This window comes from Nicotiana sylvestris, chromosome 1 (genome assembly GCF_000393655.2).
Source record: "Nicotiana sylvestris chromosome 1, ASM39365v2, whole genome shotgun sequence".
NCBI classification, from domain to species: Eukaryota; Viridiplantae; Streptophyta; class Magnoliopsida; order Solanales; family Solanaceae; genus Nicotiana; species Nicotiana sylvestris.
The window spans coordinates 173,335,087-173,358,624 of NC_091057.1; the positions used below are offsets into that span (position 1 = coordinate 173,335,087).

General features: G+C 34.8%; 1 protein-coding gene across 5 annotated transcripts; it reads left to right on the forward strand.

Annotated features, from left to right (window-relative positions):
* Positions 1-907: 907 nt before the first annotated feature.
* On the forward strand, positions 908-5,530 carry LOC104230256 (uncharacterized). 5 transcript variants are annotated; one of them, XM_070171267.1, is made up of 9 exons: positions 908-1,204; positions 1,642-1,715; positions 2,646-2,788; positions 2,875-2,921; positions 3,003-3,111; positions 3,206-3,267; positions 3,415-3,529; positions 4,635-4,798; positions 4,918-5,530. In XM_070171267.1, exons 1-8 carry the CDS (start codon positions 998-1,000, stop codon positions 4,784-4,786), a joined length of 909 nt encoding a protein of 302 aa, XP_070027368.1. In that variant the 5' UTR covers positions 908-997; the 3' UTR covers positions 4,787-4,798; positions 4,918-5,530. The 5 variants fall into 5 exon arrangements, with proteins under 5 accessions (XP_070027368.1, XP_070027369.1, XP_070027366.1 ...); XM_070171268.1 differs by having other exon boundaries at positions 5,108-5,530; XM_070171265.1 differs by having other exon boundaries at positions 4,635-5,530.
* Positions 5,531-23,538: the final 18,008 nt, after the last annotated feature.

Below are 23,538 nucleotides of genomic sequence, written 5' to 3' on the forward strand. Positions count from 1 at the left end.
AACTCAGAAGTCGAATGGAAATTCTGAGAGGAAGGAATGCAAAGTATAGCCAATGTTGAATTCTTACTGAAGAGAATATCAAATTGCAATTCGTTTTTCCAGTGTATACGCAGTGTATACAGAGTGTATATCCAGTATATGCAGAGTGTATATCCAGTGTATACAGAGTGTATATTAAGTGTATACAGAGTGTTTCAAGTGTTTTTTCCGATGTGTTCTTCTTTCTCTCCAACTTATGCTCTATTTATAGCAGTTATTTGAGAGAAATCCGCCCCTTCCATGGTGCAACAAGCACTAGATCATGGAGAAAGCACTTACATGGTGGTATATACACTTGCTTGGTGGGAGGAACACTTGCACCATTGTGGGAGGTGCACTAGGCTGCATTGTTGCTTAGTGTTGCAACACAATACACGGATTGGAAAACATCCGTTACAAACACGGATTATATCACGTTAATATTCACTATTAACAAATAAATTTGGTCCAAAAAATTAATCAATTGATCGATCATTTGACCAAATCCGAATCCAAATCCCATTTCCCATTCACTCTAATTTTAAGACTATTTCATCTTAAACAAAAACTCAACATTGTATTCCAAGTCTAATTAGAGATAAGGAAATGCGAATCCCTAAAAGAGGATACGAAGGATAAGAAAAGGCTAGAAATGTCTAATGCTGATGGAAGATGATTGCAGCTAGAACTGATTAGCAATGGTGGATGATTAACAAAGTACAATTGTGAAAGAAGCTTGCAGTGAGGAAGGACACGACTATTATCAGATCAATAAAAATTAAAATTAGCAATGTAAAATTACTACTTTGTCCTTGGTCGACCATCAAGGCTTTTCTATATAGTAGAAATATAGAGATAAATACATATAGATTTTTGGACTTTTGTGAAAAAGAAAATTGTGTTTCAGCTTTCAGGCAAAGAAGAAGAATAAAAGAAAGGAAAAGGGCAATCCTCTCTTTCTGTGGAAAATCTAACGAAAATGCAAGTACCAGTTTGGAGTCCTCGGCTAGTCAATCTGTTCAATCGTTCATGCCTAATTACAAACAGTTTGCGGGCATTTTCTTCATCAGCTTATTCTAACCAGTCTCGCGGTGGCCTTCCTCGCTTCTACTCTGATAAGCTCCCTCCTTCCAAGGCATTGTCCATTTTCTGCACACTCTACTCTCTCATAGCTGAACTTGTCGAGGTTCCCTTTTCTCAAATATGGGGTTCTTGATTGTATTGGAAAAAGAACAGGGTAGAGTGTGTACAACCAACTGATTATGTTAAAAAGATTCGGACTTTGTTGCATTTCATCTGACTGTTAGCAACCGATAAACTGAAACTTATTTTTTTTTATTACACTATTTAGAAGTTTCATGATGTTATAACTATCTATAATCTGCAAGCCTTTTCCATTATCTTACTTAAGGAAGCTCATATAGGTATTTTCACATAAGTGGAATCAAATGAGGAAATGGATAATGAGGAGTATTATATCCGACCCCAACTAGTTTGGAATTGAGCAGTTGTTGTTGTGTTATTTTCTTGTTCTATTTTTACTCTTAGAGCTATGTTCTTACTTTATTCAGATTAACTGATTTTAGCGCCTCAACTGTGGTGTTTTTAACGTTTTTTATGCAGGATGGTGTTGTTCGTGTTAAAGGTGATGAATTCTGGCACATGACTAGGGTTTTAAGGTTGTCAGTTGATGATAGGTACTGCCTTGTAGCATATCTTTGATGGTTACCAGTGATACACAACACTCAATAATATGCATAAAACAAATGTTCCTTTTCCACCAGTAGTTTCTTTCTCCTTTGTGCATGGTTTAAGTATAACGTTGGTTAGAAACTATGAGATGGCTTGTTCAAAAGTGTTATCTGCATTGCTGTGTTTATTTTGAATAAGGAATGTGGACGGTTCCTTTACAACTACCAGCGTCCTAATTTTTAGAAGCCTTTTGTACTCTCCCTCCCCTAATTTTGGATCTAAATGTCCAATTTTTGTTTTCGTATTTAGATTTCAAATCTGTCAATTCTATGAAGGATATGATTTTCAACAAATGATTGTTGATTCCTTCTTAACATAAGTCAGAAAGGTTGTCCTTGAGAAAAGAAATATGGTAGTACTTGGGGAAATATTTGTTTGTGTGTGTACATCTACATATATACAGATATAAAAGGATCTGAATAGTAACATGTAGTCCTATCAAATTTTTGCTGCACTCCATTGAAAATTTGACATGTCTACAATCTCTATCTTTTGGTGTAGAATGAAAAATGTAAATCAATTTTACACTTCTTTTTGGAGTTTACGGACTCCATGTATCATTGATAGGAGCCTAAATCCTCTATCTTGTACAGACTCAAACACTTTCTTAATGAGGTTTTTGTTAATTAATTACTTAATTGTCAAATGAAATTGCTGCTAAGTATCAGACCAATGGGAATCAATTTCTTAAAATATGTTAATCAGAAACACTGGAATCTTAGAACTTATAATACTCCTTTTATGAGGATGTCCATATATTGTATCCTTAGCTGAGGTTTAAATTCGGTAGAAAGCTAGCACCCGTATTGGAGTTTTTAGTCCTTGAACAACGGTACTGAGTTAATTTCACCTATTCATGATGTTCAATTTGCAAGGGTAGAACTATTTGATGGAAAAGGAGGATTAGTTGAAGGTTGTATACAGAGCGTTGATCAGACAGGATTGGACATTGTAGCTCTCGAGAATCCAAAGTCAATATCTCCTCATAGCACACAGTGGCATGTCTATGCTGCATTTGGTGAGTTTTTATGAGCATTGTTAGCGGTGTTATGTATTGTTCATTTCCCTGTCTTGCGTTATGTGTGTCAAGTTCCTGCAATGTAGGTACTCTGAAGGGAGGCCGAGCTGATTGGCTTGTGGAGAAATGTACAGTATGTTTGGGCATGTGGGTATTGTATCTCTCCTGAAGCTTCAGTAACTTGTTTGTTCACTCTCTCGTCTGATGGTCTCAGGAGTTAGGAGCCTGCAGTGTGACCCCCTTACTGACGGAACGGTCTCCTTCTATATCAGAAAATCGGGTGGACAGATTACAACGTGTCAGTTTTGCTGCAGCTAAACAATGTAAGCTTTTCAAGCATGATGTAAAACGTATTTGCATCCTAATTTTCTTTATTGGTTCGTAGACTATGTTTTACACATTAACTTCTTCTTTTAGGCCAACGGCTGCATGAAATGGTTCTAAATCCTCCTACAAAAATTAGTGCGCTTTTACCTCTTGTAAGTTGATTATTCCAATTTCTTCCCACAAAGTAAAATCTTTTAAGCTTCGTGTAAAGCACATAGGAGGCATTCTAAGACTTTTTCTCATCTTTGTCTCTGCAACACTTCATTGTTCTTGGTTTTGTGGTGCCACCAATGCTCTAGGTCAAAAATTCAAAGCTTGCATTTATTGCCGCGGCAGAAGCTAAACCATTATTTAGTGCTTTAAGTTCCATTAAGAAAGAATCAGCTGGACTGATGATAATTGGACCAGAAGGAGGTTAGTATCTTTCTGCAGCTCTCCCTTCTCTTCCTATCTATTCCCAAGGTTTTGTGCCTTAACACTGATGTATTTTGGTTGGTCATATGTCAAGATTTTATCATCTGAAGAGTTCAATTATCCAGGATCTATAATGAAAAGTGTTAGGAGTTCTAAATAATGAAATTAATTCATACATACCAAAACATTCTTAAAGAGTAAAAGTAGTCATCTTCCAGTAATTCACAAACTAAAGTAGGCTCTGTTTTAATGCGAAGCTCTAGTTTTGGACAATTTATGTGTCAAAGCTCATTGGCCTTTAACTTCTAAAAGTGGCTATTTTAGTGCGTTGCTGATTTATTTTGGCGTGGGATTATACTGGGTGGTTGTTGTTGTTGCTGCTGTTTTTTTTTTTTGGAACAAGCAGAAGGCTCGTAGTGTTGTTTCTATATAAATTCTTAAAATAGGGAACCGAAAAAAGTAGTAAAAAGAGAAGATAAAGAAAAAGAATAATTGAAAAGAAAATGGGCACTATCCTCCACAGAGGCCTCAATCGCAAACTACTTTCTGACAGATTGCAAATGCTATTCCATCACTCCTAGCCTGTAATCCCTTTTGCTACACCAGGCCATTCAACCCTCCTCGCTTTGCAATCTCCTGCCCTTCTCCATTAACAACTTTTTCTAGGCTAGAACAACACTCTTGCACACTCTAAAACCCTACACCGCTCTGACTCTAACCACAAACTCGACTTATCTTTCTCTCACACGAAGTACCATGTACATTTCGGATTTTGTCTAAGTACAATATGGCTTCAACTTTTGTCGCTCTTACACCTATCGCCTACGGGTGCATCAAACACAAGCCAGATCGTGCAAGCTAAAGTGGGTTTAAACCCTCTTATTTTTCCTCATTATCCAAAAGCAAGTGTCCTTCAAGAGTGGTGAACTACATGTATGGGAAAAAAAGGATGCAGAGTCAAAATAAAATAAAAGATTTGAGGATACTAGACAATCTTGCGTGCGACATTCAGATATACAGTTAAATTTATAATTTCATTCAGATATACAGATATCAGATATCCTTCGCATGTGATTATTGTGAAATGCTTGATGCTCCATTACAGACTTCACAGAAAAGGAGTTAAACATGATTCTGGAGGCTGGGACAACTGCTGTTGGGCTTGGACCACATCGTCTACGAGTTGAAACTGCTACAGTAGCTCTGTTGTCGGCTTTAATGTTGTGGGGTGACGACCAGGATATGTTAAAGGTCTAGCAACACTAGCAGGCGAGTGATGTTTCTGCTGCTTTGGAACCTTTGTAGTGATTCTGTCAAATTCAGTTAGATGGCCTTGTTTGGAAGGGCAACATGCTAACTATACTGATTTTTTCTCAACTCTGCTACAGGAAAAAAGACTAAAATGTGTTACAGGATTTCTGTTTTAGTGCTTTAGTTACTGAGATTACGTTTCCAGACCCCCACTTTTGATAAACCATTGATCACTAGCTAAAGAGGCTGAATTGTGATAACAGAGATCCATGCTCTCACCGATTTATACACTTTTAGATGACAAATACATAATTAGTTCTGTTTTAGGTTCTGATCACATGCTGAGGGCTCCCAAGAAAGCTGCAATTATCAAAGAAACTCAGAAGTGAAGGAGAAAGAAGAAAGGATAACGATCAATCATTTGCTTATTTGTGTTTGGCCTCACCCTCACCCTCACCCCATTTTGGGAAGCCCAGTGTGTGATCCTTGATACAACATTTCTGAGCTCGTCGAGCTTTACTTGTGGTGGTACTGAATCCCATAAATGATTTTGTTAACTTTTGGCCGGCTGTTAAAGTTTAGAATTTCTACCTCAGTGGTAAGTGATGGCGTTCAAGTCCTTTTTTAAGTTTGCGTTTGTGCTTACTTTTCTGCAAGTCTGTGTAAACTTTTCTTCGATACTGGACAAAGTATATCTCCTGGTCTTTTAGCCTTGAAATCCAGTTATTATCCTTTTCCTTTTTTGTTTTATACACATTTTTTGTATCTCATGTCAATGTATATTTGTTACAACTCCGACTCTTTTTCTGTTTGACCAGGAGAAATCAGAAGCCTGATATTAGACTTAGCATTTGCACTTTGCAGTGATAATTTTGTTAGAAGCCTGTACTTCTATATATGAAAATTTCTTTAACAAACAAAGAGCTTCAAAAATTCCTCTACAATATTGGATGGTAAATTTGCATCTTCATCATAGACAGACATTTAAAGAATTTCCATCTAAAAGAAGCTCTTTTGATGGGGAGATGTACCATGAAGCTGCATTTAATCAATCAGATCAATGAGCATCACCTCCTTTAATTTGTCTTCCTTGTGAGTGTTTTCCAGAAAGATTAACTGGTTTCAGTTGTTCATGCTGATTTCTCTAATGAGTTTTGACTCATTTTTGAACTTGGTTAAAAAAGTTGCAGTTGCAGTTTGAATTTCTACACGTGTTAGAGGAAGCTGATGACTGAATTACACTGAACATTTTGTTTTAAATTTTTTTGAATAAGTACTTACTATGTAATTTTCGATATCTTTTTATTTTATTATAAAAGTAACGAAAATTACATAATAAGTACTTGTTAAGTCAACTTATTATGTAATTTTTTATATCTATTAATGTCTGGTGAGAAGCGAATTGAGGAATATCTTTCTTTGATGTATCTGGGGCAGGCACTACTCTCATAAAGTCATAAGTGAGCTGCTTCTGTCAACTATAAGATGTTAAAAAAAGGAAGCTTCATCTAGTTTTCTTTTGCGATTATAAGATGTTAATATAATTAATCTTTTAAGACTTTGGTTCTTGTGTACGTTAGGTTCTATTTAAATCTTGTCTCTATTATATTATATAATTCTGCTGTAAGAATGACTATAACTACGGGAGGTTTATTCTCCATGTTTGATTTAATGAAGGGAACATGAATATGATAGTGGTTGAGTGTAGATAGAGTCATTAGTCAATTTTTCTCATAATGTAGAAAGGTCTCTATTTTATCATATTAATTCTTGTGGTGCTGGATTTGCTTCAGAATTAAAATTATTAAATCTGGAGTACTTTTAGATGCGAGTTGTTCAATTTTAAGTTATAAAACTATGCCATAGATGTAATGTGTTTTGTGTGCCTGACTTGACTTGACTTCTAATTATGTAGTTGGTTTAATAAATGACCATGTCATCATTCGTTTCATTTTATTATTTTGCTTCGTCTTGATTTTGTGTTTAGAGACATTCACTTGCATGAAATTTTAGAGTTGTCAGCACTTATCGTTGATGTCCCAACCAAGGTTCGTGGCTGTTTTAAAGTGAGCTCCAATTTGATTGATTTTTTTGGTGGAGAATTATTAATGTTTAGACAACTGAACATGTGAATTGTTTGTTTGTCCATTGTTTGTGCGTGACAGGAATGGAATCAGTGTTTAGTGGATCATGGTTTGTTAAGCCACTTGCTTCAAAGTAATTTACCATTAATGAAATTTGTTGCTACATTTATATAATTTTATTTCTCACATGACTCATAGATGATTAGCCTTGATTCTTTGCAAATTAGTGTGGGACTAAAGTTGACCAAGTTGCTGCACATAGGGGGTACAAAGCAAACCGAAAAACCACACCAACCCGATAATTCGAGTCAAATCGAGAAAAAAAAATTCGACTATGGTTTGGTGTTGGAAAAAAACCGATCATAATTGGTTTGGTTTGGTTTTAATTAAAGAAAGTCAAACCGAAACCAAACCAATCCAACATTACATATATAGAAATTTTAGATATATTTAATATATAAATATACTTATTGTGATGTAATTTATAAATATTTCTTTAAAAAATTCTTAATTTTATCTTTTAAGGTATTATTTCAAGGTTGGACTTAAAACTTTTAAATGCTTCAATAAGTTTAATAGTCATTAATATTAGTAATTTAAATAATGCTAACAAAAGCACAAGCCAAATCAAATTAATACTAATGCTAACAAAAGATATTCAATTCAATATTACGAACGAGAATGTATTGAATATCTATTTTTTATTTTACAATAATTTAGATAAAAATGCATAACATATTTTTATTTTTATTTAACGTTTAGTCATGTAATTAATATTCCCTTATTAGTCTATTTATTTTATCATGACTTAGTACTTTAGATTATGTTTATTTTTATTATGGCTTTTTAATTAGCAATATTTATATTACATAATTTTATTGTCTTTATTGTTGAAAATTTTAAGATAATGTCATGACACATCTCATATTTTGTATTATTTTCTTGGAAAATACTTTATATAGTTGTATCTTACTAGGATTAAAGAAATATTTTGAGCATACTTTATATGTTTTGTTCTACGAAGATTTTACCGGAAACCCCCCCCCCCCCCGAAAAAACCCGAAAATTCGAGAAAACCCGAAAAAAAAACGAGACTGAAAAATCTGAGTTTTATTGGTTTGGTTTGGTTTTTAAATTTAATAACCCGACACAATTGGTTTGATTTAATAATTATAAAATCCGAACCAACCCGACCTATGTAGACCCCTGAGTGCACAATACTGTGGTTGAAATAATCTCACGAGAAAATAGTTTTGTTGTTGGCTTTTTATGATATATTTCAAATGTGTGAAAATGATGTTGGTGGAACCCAAAATGGACCATATTGGCTCACCCAAAGCCAATAAAAGCTTTCACAACAAAGGATTAATATCCAGCAATTAAAGTCAAATATCAACAACAAAAATCTCAAATATCAAAAACACCACGTAAAAGTACCTCCATTGACTTGTCGGGTTAACATTTGCCACTTAAAGTGGGAGAAATTCAAAAATAGCAAGATTTACAACTGGTCGTTCAAAAATAGCTCAGTTTCAAAAGTAATCGAAATTTAGTCACTTTTCATGTAAAGATAAATCTAAGCGAAAATACTGTTCAAAACCCGAAAAATATGTCAGTATATTATATTGGAGTTCCAGCATAAGTATGCTTGAACTCCAACATATTATACTGGAGTTCCAAGATAAGTATGTTGGAACTCCAGCATAAGTACACTAGAACTCCAACATAATATATTAGAGTTCCAGCAAGTATAATTGTCCAGTATAATATACTGGAGTTTGGAGCACCGGTGCTCCAGTCTCCAGTATATTATATTGGAATCAGCAAAGTATACTGGTACAACATAATATGCTGGAGTTCATACACAGATGCACCGATCTCCGGTATATTATGCTGGACCGGTCTCTGTTACAGCAAAATAGTGGCTATTTTTTATTGACTTCGTAAACGCTAGCTATTTTTGAATGACCAGTCCGAAAACTGGCTATACCGTGCTATTTTTACACTTAAAGTTAGGGCATTTGCATCTATACCCGATTTTTGTGTCACGTTTTAACTTGTATCCCCTTTGCAAAAAAATTGCAAGCGTACCGTTTTTTCGCATAACTTTAGCGTACGGGGCTGAAGTAGCAAAGACAATCACGCAAAACTTTAGCATTCTAGTAGTCGGGCCTGAAGTTCAGCTCTAGAGCTGAAGTTTTTGTTTTGTAACTGGCAAACTTCAGCTCTAGAGCTGAAGTTTTTGTTTTTGTCACTGGCGAACTTTAGCTCTAGAACTGAAATTTTTGTTCTATATTTGATTAACTTCAACATGTTTTATGCTCTCATGTTTTATGCATGGTAAATTGCAAAAATATTGATTCTCTGTGCTAATTTGCTTTCTTTTATTCGACAGTTCGACTCCAGGTGGGCTATTCCATCCGGCAGCATTTGGACCTATCAGTCCGACATCTCAGAGTTCAATGATTCGAGCGTCTGTTATCGTGTATACATTGGCTATATTTTCTGCTTTGCTGATGCTTGATGTGAATGTGTATTTTGTTTAATAGCCTCTTTAGGAAGTGAATTCTTTGCCTTTTTGATTCCCTTGTATTTTGCAGGAAAATTGAACTATTTCAGTAGTCAGTTTAGGTGATTTTTAATATTATAATAATCCAAGTGGAAGTCCTTAGTATATTTGTTTTAGCTTCATTAATCAAAGAGAGCAATATTGAAGTCATCGTTGTAGAAAAAGAAAGAAGAAAACGAAAGAGGCTAACATTTTTTAAAAAGTGGGTGTAAGTTAAAAGTTTTTTAAATAATGAGTATAGGTTAAATGGGGAGCGACCAAATAGGACGCCATGTGCAATTTTTATCTTAAAGTTGCTATAAAGTGAGATACTTTACCTAATTGCGAACTAATATTTTCCACGATTCAATGTATACAGAAGGAAAAGATGGGCCTCCTTTCCTTTTAATTGGTTGTAATTGTGAATTTTAATTTGTATAGACTAATAGCCTGTTTGGCCCTAAAATCAGCTTATTTTGAGAAATGCTTTTCTCAAAAGTATTTTTTTAAAAGTGCTTTTGGTGAGAAACAGTTTGTGTTTGACTAATTAATTTAAAAAATACTTTTGAGTAGTAGTTAGTGTTTGGCCAAACTGCTTCTAAATGTATTTTTTTAAAAGTGTTTTTTGAGAGAAGTTACTTTTTTTCTAAATACTTTCTCAAAAACTGCTTCTGCTTCTCCTCAAAAATACTTGTTTTCCTTCCAAAAGTTTTAGCCAAACAGCTCAATTTTTTGCCAAAAGTGCTTTCGACCAAAAAAAAAATACTTTTGGCCCAAAAAAAAGTTATGCCAAATAGGCTATTAACTGTGGTAATTTGATTGGTTTAAAAAAGTCCTTCACCATCCTTTTTTTTTTCTTTCTAGTTATCATTCTATTTTCCATACTTACCAGAACGTTGCAAGTACAAGAGCCCGTTTGGATTGACTTGTTTTAAGTAATTTTAAGTCAAAATAGTTTTTAAGTCATTGTGTAACTTTTCGCACTGTCATCATATAGATAATTTAACTGCTAATTTTAGAATATAACAGCAGGCATCATAATGTAAATATATTATTTTCTCTATTTCAATTTATGTGAACCTATTTGACTGGGCATAGAATTTAAGAAAAGAGAGAAGATTATTGAATTTGTGGTGTAAAATGAAGCACTTATATTTTGTGTGGCTATAAATCATTGCATAAAGGTAAACTGCTTCGAAATAGAGAAAAAGATCATTTTCTTTTGTATGTACTAAAAAAGAAATAAGTTTACATAAATTATAACGGAGCGAGTACCATTTTTTTTTTAAGTCTGATCCAATAGTAGAGAAATTCAGCGATATCAAACTTCATGACTATGATTGCTTATTTCGGCCGAGCTTGGTGTGGGTTTCTTTTTTTTTTTTTTTTTAAAGAAGTCAAATTTTCTTTGGCGGTCAACAACAACAACAACCCAATATAATTTTATTTAGTGGGGTCTGGGGAGGTAGTATATACGCAGACCTTACCCTTACCCTAAGGTAGAGAGGTTGTTTCCAAATAGACCCCCGACATCCTTCCCTCCAAGAATTTCTCACCTTGCTCTTGAGAAGACTCGAACTCACAACCCCTCTTCGGCGGTGGTGAGTAGAAAAAGAAAAACCGAGTGGCAAAGAATAGTAATAATTGGAGAAGACAGGGGCTCTTATTTAGGAAAGGGCTGCCTAGTCAAGTCAAAATAGCATGCATTATATTCTGGCACGCAAAACAGAAACGGAAAATTTCAACCACACCCGTTCACATCTCTTTCACAAAATCCATAAATACAAATACAGAGAGATTGGGATTGCTACTTTGGTGACTCATTCATACTCTTTCTCTTATCGGCAACAAGTAGTGGTAACCCACTAAACTCCAGTTTACTCTTCTATTTCCTAATTTTTCTCCGACAATTTTGAAGGAAAATGGCGATTCAGTTGGAGAATTTGGTGCAATCGATAAAATCGAAGGTCAGGAAATTGAAGAAATCGAAGAAACCGTACATCAAAATGGACAAAAGCTCCAGTGTGAGAGTGGAGATCCGCAGCAAAAAGGCTCGTAAACTCATCGACAAAACTCTCCAAGCTGCCGATCATCCCGGCAAGAGAAGCCTCTCTTAGTACTTGTCGAGAAATAATTAAGAGTCAGTTGAAAAATAAGTTTCTTAGTTTTGATTAAGTTGTATATATATAAAATAGATGGAACGAGAGAAGTTGTAGAAACGTGGCCGTCCGTTTCTGTGTTCCTCTGACGTCGATTTCCACTTTCCGATGGTGCATATCGGCGTTCGCATTGAGGAACCGTTTCGGTTTTTCTTTTAACTTTCTGTTGAATCCCTATTTAATGAGAAAAATGGATTAAATGTTGGGTCATTTTTCTTTTGGTGATTTCTTAACGTTAATATGAGTAATTGGAGTGCTTTTATACTCTATTAAATTTGTACTAGTAGGAGTGTAACTCAGTTTGGGAATAAGAAAAGGATCACAAACCTATCACTTATATCTTGTAATATATATTTTACTTCATTATTCCTTCCTATCTTTTAATCTCTGTAATTCGAGCACTTATAATGTTTCATTGGTGTCACTCCTTACGAGTATAATTTGAATTTTGATCACATAATTTATAGTATTTAATTTCATTTATCGTTAAATCATATTCTTGGATGTATTTGTGTTATCGACTCATATATACATAATATACAGATGTTATGTGAAAAGAGAGAAAATGTTTATATGTAATAAGCAGCATAGTTTTGTGACATGCTCGACTCCAAAAGGTTCATCTCTGGTGTTTACTGTCTCAAATGAAGTTCATTACTAAAAAATCGCTAATTTGTCACTAAGTAAGATTAGCAACGAATTTTGCTGTTTAGCTATAGAATTTGTCCATTTCTATTTTTTTTTTTTTTAGTAGTTATATTCTTGTTTGACAAATTGTGTTGTTTTGGGGTGAGAGTAGTTATGCATCATAACAAGTTTGTGAATTGTGATCTGTTAAGCAAATGGTAGGTCTTTGTTAGAATAGCACGGGCTAGCCAATTTTCGGACTAGTCATTCAAAATAGCCAGCGTTTGCAAACTCATTAAAAATAGCTACTATTTTGCTGCAACAGTGACCGGTCCAGCATAATATACTGGAGATTGGTGCATGTGTGTATGAACTTCAAGCATATTATGCTGGAACTCCAACACGCGGAAAGTTCCAGCATAATATACTGAAGATTGGAGCACATGTGTATGAACTTCCAGCATATTATACTGGACCAGTATATTATGCTAGAGTTCCAGTACACTTATGCTGGAACTCCTTTATAATATGCTGGAGTTCCCGTATACTTATGCTGGAACTCCAATATATTATGCTGGAGTATTTTTCGGATTTTGAACAGTGTTTTCGTTTAGATTTATCTTTACATGAAAAATGACTAAATTTCTATTACTTTTGAAATTGTGGTTATATTTGAATGACCACTTATAAATCTGACTAATTTTTAATTTTTCCCCAAGCATAACGGAAGCCACACGTGGAAGGGTATCTTCTTTTGTAAATAACTTTAAATGGATACAGAAAAATTGCTTTAACTTGCCGCAATTTGACAATTTTTCTACAATTGAAATTTTGAAGGCATTTGTTTGTGCACATTTTCTGCAAAAGTGAAGTTATGTATTTTGAAGTCGATCTATAAAGGTGGAGGTCAAACTCGCTATTTTCCAAGCTTTTGATTTTGACGAAATTAAGCCATTTGAAGTCCATGTCCTTATTCAATTTCTATGAGTACTTCAGATGGCAATTTTATCGGATGTCTACCAAGGGATTTTTTCCATCCCAATTAAAATCTTATAATTCAGTTGCTACGATAAAATTATCACCTTTTGGATTAAATATATGTTTGTTATGAATAGTTTATACATTGGATACTACTTTGGATACTATATTGGATGCTACTTTAGATGTTCATGTTGTGAATAACTTAAGATTAAATTTCCTACTTTATGTCCATCATCTTTACTTTTTATGCCTATAAAAGGCCATGTAATTGCAATGAAAAAATACACCAAAGTGAAAGAAGAAAACACTTCTCCCTTCTTTCTATCTCTTCTTATTTATATTTTACTGCATTACTTTTATTTTATTACACGTTATCAGCATGAAACTCTAATTTTATTCTTAACTCTCGCTAAGTTGAGCCATATTTTATTAAGTTTTCACTATGTCAAATTTATCAAAACTTGAATTTGTGGCACTTGACATCACCGGAAGGAACTATTTATCATGGGTTCTTGATGCTGAAATTCACCTTGACGTTAAAGGTCTTGGAAATACTATTATACAAGGAGATGAAGCATCAAATCAGGATAAAGCGAAGACCATGATTTTCCTTCGTCATCATCTACATGAAGAGTTAAAAACTGAATATTTAACCGTAAAAGATCCACTTGAATTATGGATTAATTTGAAGGATCGATATGACCACCTAAAACTTACGGTATTACCGAAAGCTCGGTATGAGTGAATACATTTAAGGTTGCAAGACTTTAGAACCGTAAGTGAGTATAATTCTGCTATCTTTAAAGTAAGTTCTCTATTAAAATTATGTGGAGACACTATCACATATGAGGACTTATTGGAAAAAATATTTTCTACTTTTCAAGCTTCAAATGTGGTGCTATAACAACAATACCGTGAAAAAGGTTTTAAGAAATATTCTGAGTTAATCACATGCCTACTTGTGGTTGAGCAGAATAATACTCTATTAATGAAAAATCATGAAGCTCGTCCCACCGGGTCAGCTCCATTTTCGGAAGTGAATGTTGTAGCAACATATGATAAGTTGGAAAGAAAACAAAATAATTACCGTGGTCGTGGACATGGTCGTAAACGTGGTCGTGGCAAGGGACGAAACAATTATCGTCATTATTGGTGGAAATAAATTGGAGTACAATAAGGGTTCTCAAATTAATCATTCAAAAGGTAAAGCTAGTATGTGTCACCGATTCATTGGGCACGCATTTGTCGTACGCCAGAACATTTTGTCAAACTTTATCAAGCCTCCCTCAAGAAAAAAGAAAATAATGTGGAGGCACACTTGACCTTTCAAAATAATGATGATGAAGCAGGTCCCTCAAATAAATATGATTCTAAGGCACATCTTGCATATAAAGATGATGATTTTGAAGGCCTAACAAATATTACTCATTTAGAAGTTGGAGACTTCTTTGAGGATATTGACTGAAGAACTAATCATCTTACTGGGGAATGAAGCTATAAAAGTTGTTATTTTTATGTTTGCAACTAGTTTATTTTTCTTGAGTGTATTTTCCTAATGCATCATGTGTTGCTAGTTTCTACATTCCTAATGTATTTCTTAATTTTTTTTCTGCTTGTCTTTCATATTTCTTATGATGTATTATTTGTTTTTTTTATGAAGAATATGAAAATTCTCCAGTCTCTAGTTGAACTCAAGATTAATAAAGATGATATATGTCTTCTGGATAGTGCTACAACACACACTATTTTAAAAGATAAGAGATATTTCTCTTATTTGGTAATGAAAGAAGCGAATGTTAATACAATATCCGGTAGTACAAGATTAATTGAAGGTTCTGGAAGAGCCAATTTATTACTACCAGGAGGAACAAATTTGGCTATTGATGAAGCACTATATTGTAGTAAATCTCAAAGAAACTTATTAAGTTTCAAAGATATTCGCCAAAATGGCTATCATATTGAGACTACAAATGATGAAAAGATTGAATATCTTTATATTACTACAATAATGTCCGGTAAGAAATATGTGCTTGAAATGTTACCTGCTCTTTCCTCCGGCTTATACTACACAAGTATTAGCAGGATTGAAACACATGCCATAGTAAACGAGAAGTTTACTAATCAAGATAATTTTATTATTTGGCATGACCGGTTGGGCCATCCTGGTTCTAATATGATGCGTAAAATAATTGAGAATTCACATGGACATGCAATGAAGAATCAGAAGATTCTTCAATTTAAGGAATTCTCTTGTGCTGCATGTTCTCAAGGAAAATTAATTATTAGACCATCAACTATTAAAGTTAGGATGGAATTCCCTACATTTCTGGAATGTATACAGGGTGATATATGTGGGTCCATTCACCCTCCATGTGAACCATTCAAATATTATATGATTTTGGTAGATGCATCTACAAGATGGTCACATGTGTACTTACTATCAACTCGCAATATGGCATTTGCGAGATTGTTGGCTCAAATAATAAAGCTAAGAGCATAATTTCCAGATTATGCAATTAAGACAATTCGTCTTGATAATGCTGGTGATCATCTTCTCCATTTTGTTTCCCCCTAACAATATTGTTCATTTTCTAAAAATTGTCTTTTCTTCGCTAACTAATTTTTGTGAACTTCTTGGATGGGCTAGGGGATCCTTCTTAAAGAGCTATCATTGGGGAGTGAAAGAAAGATCTTCCAGTATTTGAGCTTGGCTGGAGAAGAAATAAAGATAAAAGCATTGTTGTTTATCATTTCTTTTTCAATTAGAAGAAAAGTTATCGTTGCTATGTTAAATTCTTCAAACTAATAAATAAGCTGGAACTAAGTTATCCTAGAGCCCGTTTGGCTTAGCTGATTTAGAGTAGCTGATAAGCATTAAGTGTTGAAAAACACTTTTAAGTGTTGAAACTGATTTAATAAATAAGCAGTTATGTGTTTGGATAAAGTGCTGAAATTAATAATATGCAGCTGAAGAATTGGGTATACGAAGAGTTTTGTTTTAAAAAGAAGTATTTTAGGGATAGAATAGTAAATATTTTGGTCAAATTTAAAGTGCTTATAAGCTGAAATTTGATAAGTTAGGGAGACCAACTTATGGCTTTTGACTTATTTTTAGCTAATCACTTAACTTATAAGCACTTTTAATTTTAACAAATGCGTATATAAACCAAAATATGCTTATAAGCCAATTTGACCAGCTTATAAACTTAGGCCACCCTCCTATTATCTTTTGCCAAAAATTTGGCCTTTTGTGATTACCATTATGGTAGGAATAGATTGCAAATCATGATCCAAGAAGTTTCGTTGCCCCTTTTTAACTAGCATCGATAAACTCTATTTGCTTTATTGTGATTATTACTAAAAGGAAGCATTTTACACTATTGAAGCTTAGTGTTTATGCTAAGTCATTTTTTATCCCTTTGAACATAATTTTGTGTGTGAGTGCTTATGTATATGCATAATCTGGATCTTAGGAGCCGTGATGTTATATCACTCTCAATCCAAGAATTTTCTCATGCCATTCAAATCTCATTAATTTTCTCTTAATGCAAAGGAGAAAAATAACAGCTGAATTAGGCCTTTTAGCTTTCCTCGCCAGTTTCTTTTTAATTTATATAGTGATGGGAAGAAGAGGTTGATAAAAAAATGCACAAAAAAAACAAACAGCAAAGCGCTAGAAGAAAAGCACCCACCCTTCCGCTGTCATCGTACGTATATAATCAATTATGTTTAGGTTCCTTCTCTGAGAGATTAAAATTTGATATATTAGGGATGCATGTTAAAAAAAATTATTTCATAAATTCACTCAATCTTTGAGAAATATGTTTAACTTTTTAAGAGAGAGCATATCAAAGAAATATCATGTTTGTGTTCAGCTTTAAGTTTCTGGGCATAAAACAAATAGCTAAGGAACACGATGCTAGAGGTAGACCTTCTTCAACTAGCTGAGCGGCAAAGCCCAAGATAGACTGCAAATATCCACATAAATTTTATTATTCTTGTGTTAGCTTTGTTGTAGAAAAGAAAATTTCTCTTATCATTTTTATCCCATGGAAAAGGAAAAAAAAATTAAAACAGTGTTCCATCTCAGAACAATAAAAGAAAACACATGACGTGTACTTTCGTAAGTTTAGTAGTAGAAAAATTAGGGGTTTTCTACATTTCATAAATAAACCATCTTATTTGGAAATTATGTCGAATATGCATAGTTGAAAGATCATTGTCCTCCGATTTGCTTCTTTTATGACATTTTGGAGCACCCTTATATATTCTGCGGAAAGAAAAATAAAAAGAAAAATAAAGTAGAAGTCGAAAGAGAGAAAAATGGAAAAAGAAGATAAGAGAGTAGGAAAGAAATAAAATGGAACTGGAAGTCAAAATTTATTTGTCCTTTTTCGTTTCTTTCAATTATTATTTCTTTCTTTTCTTTTCAATAATAAGTATATGGGAAATTTGGTGGTTAACATCTTAATATTTCGACCATCATTCTCTTGCCATCGATCTAATATATCTATGTTCATCATTTAGTAATAATAGTTTTGAAATAATACAAGAAAAAAATATATACTTTATTAGTTTTCTGATCTTACTCTATTAATGTTATTTAAGTAAAACTTTATATTATTTTCAATTGTTATGCTTGTAAGAAGAAAGTAGTTTCACTGGACAGTCACACCACGTTGTATCAAAAAATAACTAAGATATGAATAGGGGTTTTCGGTTGCTAGGCTTGGAGATAGAGATAGAAAGGAATAAACTCAAGCAAAGTAAAGAAGAAGAGAAAGGCCTTAACGAACATGATACATTTAATTTTTTTTTCTCCACTTATTTTTTAATTTCTTTTTTAGTTTTTTTATTTGACGTATACGAAAAGATGCAATGAAATATAGGCATCTACAGTTCATACCAAGAAAAAGACTTAGAGGAAGGAAAAATGCAGGGACTTAGGTAGTTAGGTTTACGTCCTTAGTTTTTAGATTATCTTTTATTTTCTCTTTCTCATTAGTTTTTATTTTTTATTTTTTTTATCCTTCTTTATGTCTTATTCAAATTGACATATTATAATTAAAATAGGCTGTTTCATGCTTAACTAGAACTAGAACGGTGTTCTATCTGATAAAAGAATATGTGAAAAGAAGAACTAATATTAATTAATAGATGTTAGAAGAATCATGAAAAGAAGTTCGATCAGTAGAAATTAATATTTTATAATAAAATTATGATACTAATATTTTTGATTTATTTTACAGTTGCGCGAAGCGTGGGCATATATACTACTCCCTTCGTTCCAATTTATGTGAACTTGTTTGACTCTGCATGAAGTTTAAGAAAAAAATGAAAACTTTTGGAATTTGTGGTGCTAAACAAGTCCAAATGGGGTTCAGACTCCAGAGTATTTATGTGATTATAAAAGCTTCTTATTAAGGGTAGAATTATAATTTTAAACTAAATTGTTACCAAATTTAAAAAGGCTTCATTTTTTTTGGAACGGACCAAAAAATAATAACTGGAACATAGGGAGTAGTACTTTAGTAACCGAAAGAAAATCTGAAAGAAAACAAAGAGACGAGGGGACAATGTCATAAATAGGTATACATCAACTACAAATTTCAGAGCGGCATTAATATCTGGATGTTTCTAATTCTGACTTACCACGTTCGATTCCCAATAACTCATAATGTGTAAAGACTCAAGATTCCAAGAGAATCAATATACGCTCTCCTGTCCATAATAAGTGGCAATTTTACCTTGGGCATACCTGTTTGAGTAAAAAGTTTAAGACCTTTTTACTAACTTTAATTTTCGATTAGAAAGAAGATAAATCTTAGCCAAACATAATTAACTTCGAATCCAAACATTCATAGCGGGAAATAATGAAAGGTGGGAATGTCTCTGATTTATTGATATTGTAATCTTATATCAAACACTAGAATTGAGCTTATATCAGAAGCAAGAGAGAATTGAAAGTGAGAGAGCAAAAAGGAAAAGTGCAGCCACTGTTTCTTCCTCAGAGAGCCCCCCCTGTTAGTGCTTACACCCATCTATATATAGTTCCTAGAACTTCTATTCAGTGGTCTTTGACCAATATGTTTTCCTACGACCGTCCTTTTTTGTCATTACTCGAATACAGTGTTGACTTGACATACGCTATCAATGATTTGACCCTGAGGTCGGTCGCGAGGTTCTTTGCTATTTCTCTACTTGGGCGAGATCCCAGCTTGGTCGATCACTATGGTCCATCCGTCGAGGTCGACTCTTAGCGGGCTCGACGGGTGGATTCTGTCGACTCGAAAGTTAGGAGAAATCTAAATATTTGCACCTTGAGCAGGATTTTTAGGTTGAGGCGATGGCGTAACGCTTCGATGATAACTTTAAATCGTCGCACCCGTTAGGAGTTGAACCGTTGTGCTGATTCGAAACGCCGTTTGTAACCACGGTCATTATGACACACGTTCCTTATGGATTGAACCGTTTCTCATACCCTATCATTTTTGATTGGCGACTCTTCGGTTTTCCGCTCGGGGTATTTATTTTCCTATAAATAGGGGAAAACAACATTCTATTTGCACACTTTTTCGATCTATCAAAGGGATTTTGCGAGTCGTTACCTTTTCCTATACTTTAGATTTTTAATTCACTCTCTTGTTAGTCGGAAATTGACATCACTGTCTTCCCTCTTACTTCCCTTTGTTTACTCGCTCTGTTCAACCGAGATAAATGGCTGGTACTTCTTCCCGTGCTGACGGTCTTGCCGAAGTTCCTGCATCAAAAATGATTCTCTTGCTCTCGGAGGAGTGGAGGTGGTGGAGGATGAAGGGTTTCCAACAGCGACCGAAATATTGCCCTGTCTGGGGAAGCCATGGACCTATTTCAACAGCCCTGCGAAGAGGAACCGGAGCCTGTCTCCTCAATTATGGATGAAGCGGCGATTGTGGAGCTTAAGACCAAATGGGGGATTCCGCGCCATATTGAGGTGTTGCCGGTGGTAGGAGATAATATTATACATTTTTACCGCCCATAATATTGTGCGTTCTACGCATATCCTTTTATTATCGGGTATACGTTTCCTCTCCCTTCCTTGGTGGTAGACTTCTGCCATTTCTACGAGGTATGCCCAGCTCAACTTTTGTCGTACTTATACAAACTGTTCCTCATGCTGCTCAAATTTGTGAAGCTTGCCGGTCGGGAGATCACTTTGGGGAATATGCTCAATATTTTTGCCCCTCAACTTATTCAAGGCACGATGATCTACATGTGCCATCGAGGAACAAAGAGTCTGGTGGTGAAGATGGATGATAGAGCCAATCGTCGTTTCTACGAGAACTATTTTTATATGCTGACTGAGCACCTTGTGATGGATTCTACAGGGTTCCCTAAGAGGTGGAACTTCGCACGTAAGTTTTTATATTTCCTGTCGGAATGATGGTCGACCACTTTTCTTTGGGCAGTATTAAATCATTTTTACTTTTGTAGCTACCTCATACGCCCGTTGATGGTATCTGCGAATGGGTGAATGCCATTCTTCCTCATATGGCGGGAGTTCGTGAATGGGCGTCCTTCTACGAGAAATACAGATGTAAGCCCCTTACTGGTAAGTCGACTTGCCGCAGATTTTCTGTTTTTCGTCTTGCAATTCGACCTTATTGCTTATATGACAATTGTAAGCACGTGATTTTTGACCTTCCCCGAGAATTTTCACATTTTTAGTGTGAATATGTGAAATTGGGTCTAGTATAGCTATTTTAACTATTTTTACTTTATTTCATTGCAAAAAGAAAAAATTACAAAAAAAAAGTATATATATAAATTTTAGTTTATGTATCCCTCATAAACTTGAAAAAATCAAAAATTGCACTTTATTTTGGTACTTTATATAAATTCGGAAATTAACAAAAAAAATATATATAATTCTATTAATGTTTTGAAGTCATTTTAATATAAAAAATATTATTTCATATTTTTGTCTTTATTAAAAAAAAACGAAAATTACAAAAAAAAAATAGTTTTATTAATATGTTATAGTTATTTTAACTTTGAAAAATACAAAAAATATTACTTCATATTTTATCTTAATATTTACGAAAATTACAAAAAATGGTTTTATTAATATTTTATAGTCGTTTTAACTTTGAAAAAATACAAAAATAGTACTTCATATTTTATCTTAATATTTACGAAAATTACAAAAAAAAATAGTTTTATTAATATTTTTGTAGCTATTTTAAAATCTTGAAAAATATTTAAAAATATATAGTTTCGTTTAAATACTAGTCTTATTTTTGGTAGTTATTTTGCTTACATAGGACTAGTTAAGCAACGTATTCCTATTTCTCGGGTCCGGGCAAAAGAATAATATTCGGGTTCAAACTACCCGGTTTTAGGCCTAATTTTCGGACCTAGCCCATAATAAACCGTGTCCAGGACACGTGGGGAACCCCACCACGCGTGGGGGACATATGCCTCGAACCCCACCACGCGTGGGGCTCATTTTTCTGGGCAGAGACTATACAAATACACGGACAAAACTTTGAAAGGGGGGACTTTTGGATTTTGGTCAAAAAAAAAAAAAAAAAAAAACGGAAAACAATTCCTTTTGCTCACTGTTCATCTTCTTCTTCACAAAGAAGAAGAAGAGAAAACCCTACCGGACACCACCACCCCGTCACTTCCCCCCAGCACCGGACCAGCACCCCGTCACTGCCAAAACGACGTCCAAACCCACCTGCTCCAACAGACCCTCCATCGTCGACTCAACCATCACCACCATCAACGACCAAACAGCCCGACCCTTCAAAACGCCCACCTCCATTAACGCCACCAGCCTCACGTCAAAAACCACCAGTCCAGCTCCACCGCGTCGACCCTACTGCCCAAAACCACCAAGAACAACCACCCTTCCACCTCCAGTTACCGGCTTCACCATCGACCACCACCAGTCGACGACCCAACGACCCTAGGCCCCCCCCACGTCCAAAAGACTACTCCCTCACGTTCGCGACACCCACTCCTCCATTACTGCCCACACGCCACCCCTTCACGTCCAAAACCACCAACAAAACCCTCGCGTCCAAAGCCACCGGCGTACACCACCAAACAGGTCCGTCAGTAGCCCCCCCCGCGTCGACCTTACTGCTGTCGACGTCGTTCCGTCTTTCGCGAGCAGTTGTGGGTTGCCGCGATCCCGCCTTGCCGAGTTTTCTGTTTTCCGTCGAGGTCCGGTACGTCGAGGTGTTTGTCCGAGGTTTCATCATTATTCCTCGTCGAGTGAGGTCCGGTTCGAGTTCCGTAGGAAGCACTGTTTGTCGTTCTAGGATTGTCGAGGTTCGAAGGTTGGTGTTCTTCATCCTTTGTTTCATTTCATTCATTTTGCATATTATGGTTCAAGGCAATAAATGAAAATATTCGATATGTATGAATGTCAACAATGCAATTTTGTTGTTGTGTTAAAAATGGTATTTTATGTTTAGTTACTGCATGCTCAAAGTTAATGTGAGCATATGAACGAGGTTATTCTATTTTTCATTTTTTTCATGGATATTATTACCGGTTAGAATCGTTTTTTAATCTCGGATGGCTTCACTAGTAGGAAATTGTAGTTGTTTTAAGTTTTCCCTTAAAAAGTGAAAATGAGACGAGCCTCGCAAAAATAAAAAGAAATAAAAAGAAAAAATGCACAAGCCGCGGGGCCCTCTAAACGTATATATTAAATACTTAGATTCCGGGACGGGCCGTTTAGCAAGTTTCACGGCCCTACCCCAAAAATAATAATGCGCTAGTTGCTTTAGGCGCGCCTTTAATAATGTTATCTCCCTAAACTCGGGTGCACATTTATGTGACCCAAATCCAAATCTCAACGGAGTCGAAATATGTCTTTAGTCACGGGCGCATTGATTGTGGCGTGGCCCGAGATGCATTTTCATGACGTTGCAAATTCTTTTAAAAAAAATAAGAATGAGATGAGCCTCGCCAAATAAAAACACAAATTGTGGGGCCCTCAGTAAATACTTGTTTAAATTACTTAGAATTCAGGAGGGTTGTTTAGCGAATTTCACGGCCTCCGCAAAATAATAATGCGCTAGTTGCTTTAGGCGCGTCTTTAATAATTTAATTTTCTTAAACTCGGGTGTGCATTTCATGCGACCCAAATCCAAATTCTAAAACATCAAATAAAATATGTTTCGGATTGTGGGTGCATTTCATGTGACACAGTCCAAAGATATGTTTTAAGCGATGTTCACATTTCTTAATAATAATAATTAATAAAGCGGTTAAAAGATAAAATTTGCACATGGTTCATAATTGTATTAAAAATCAGATAAATAAGCCGAATATAACAGTTGAGCGACCGTGCTAGAACCA

Excerpts from the sequence above, each read along its gene's own strand:
- LOC104230256 (XM_070171265.1), top strand. The coding sequence starts at position 998 with ATGCAAGTACCAGTTTGGAGTCCTCGGCTAGTCAATCTGTTCAATCGT. Across the intron at positions 2,789-2,874 it reads GCATGTCTATGCTGCATTTG|GTACTCTGAAGGGAGGCCGA; the intron begins GTGAGTTTTTAT and ends CCTGCAATGTAG. Across the intron at positions 3,530-4,634 it reads GATAATTGGACCAGAAGGAG|ACTTCACAGAAAAGGAGTTA; the intron begins GTTAGTATCTTT and ends GCTCCATTACAG.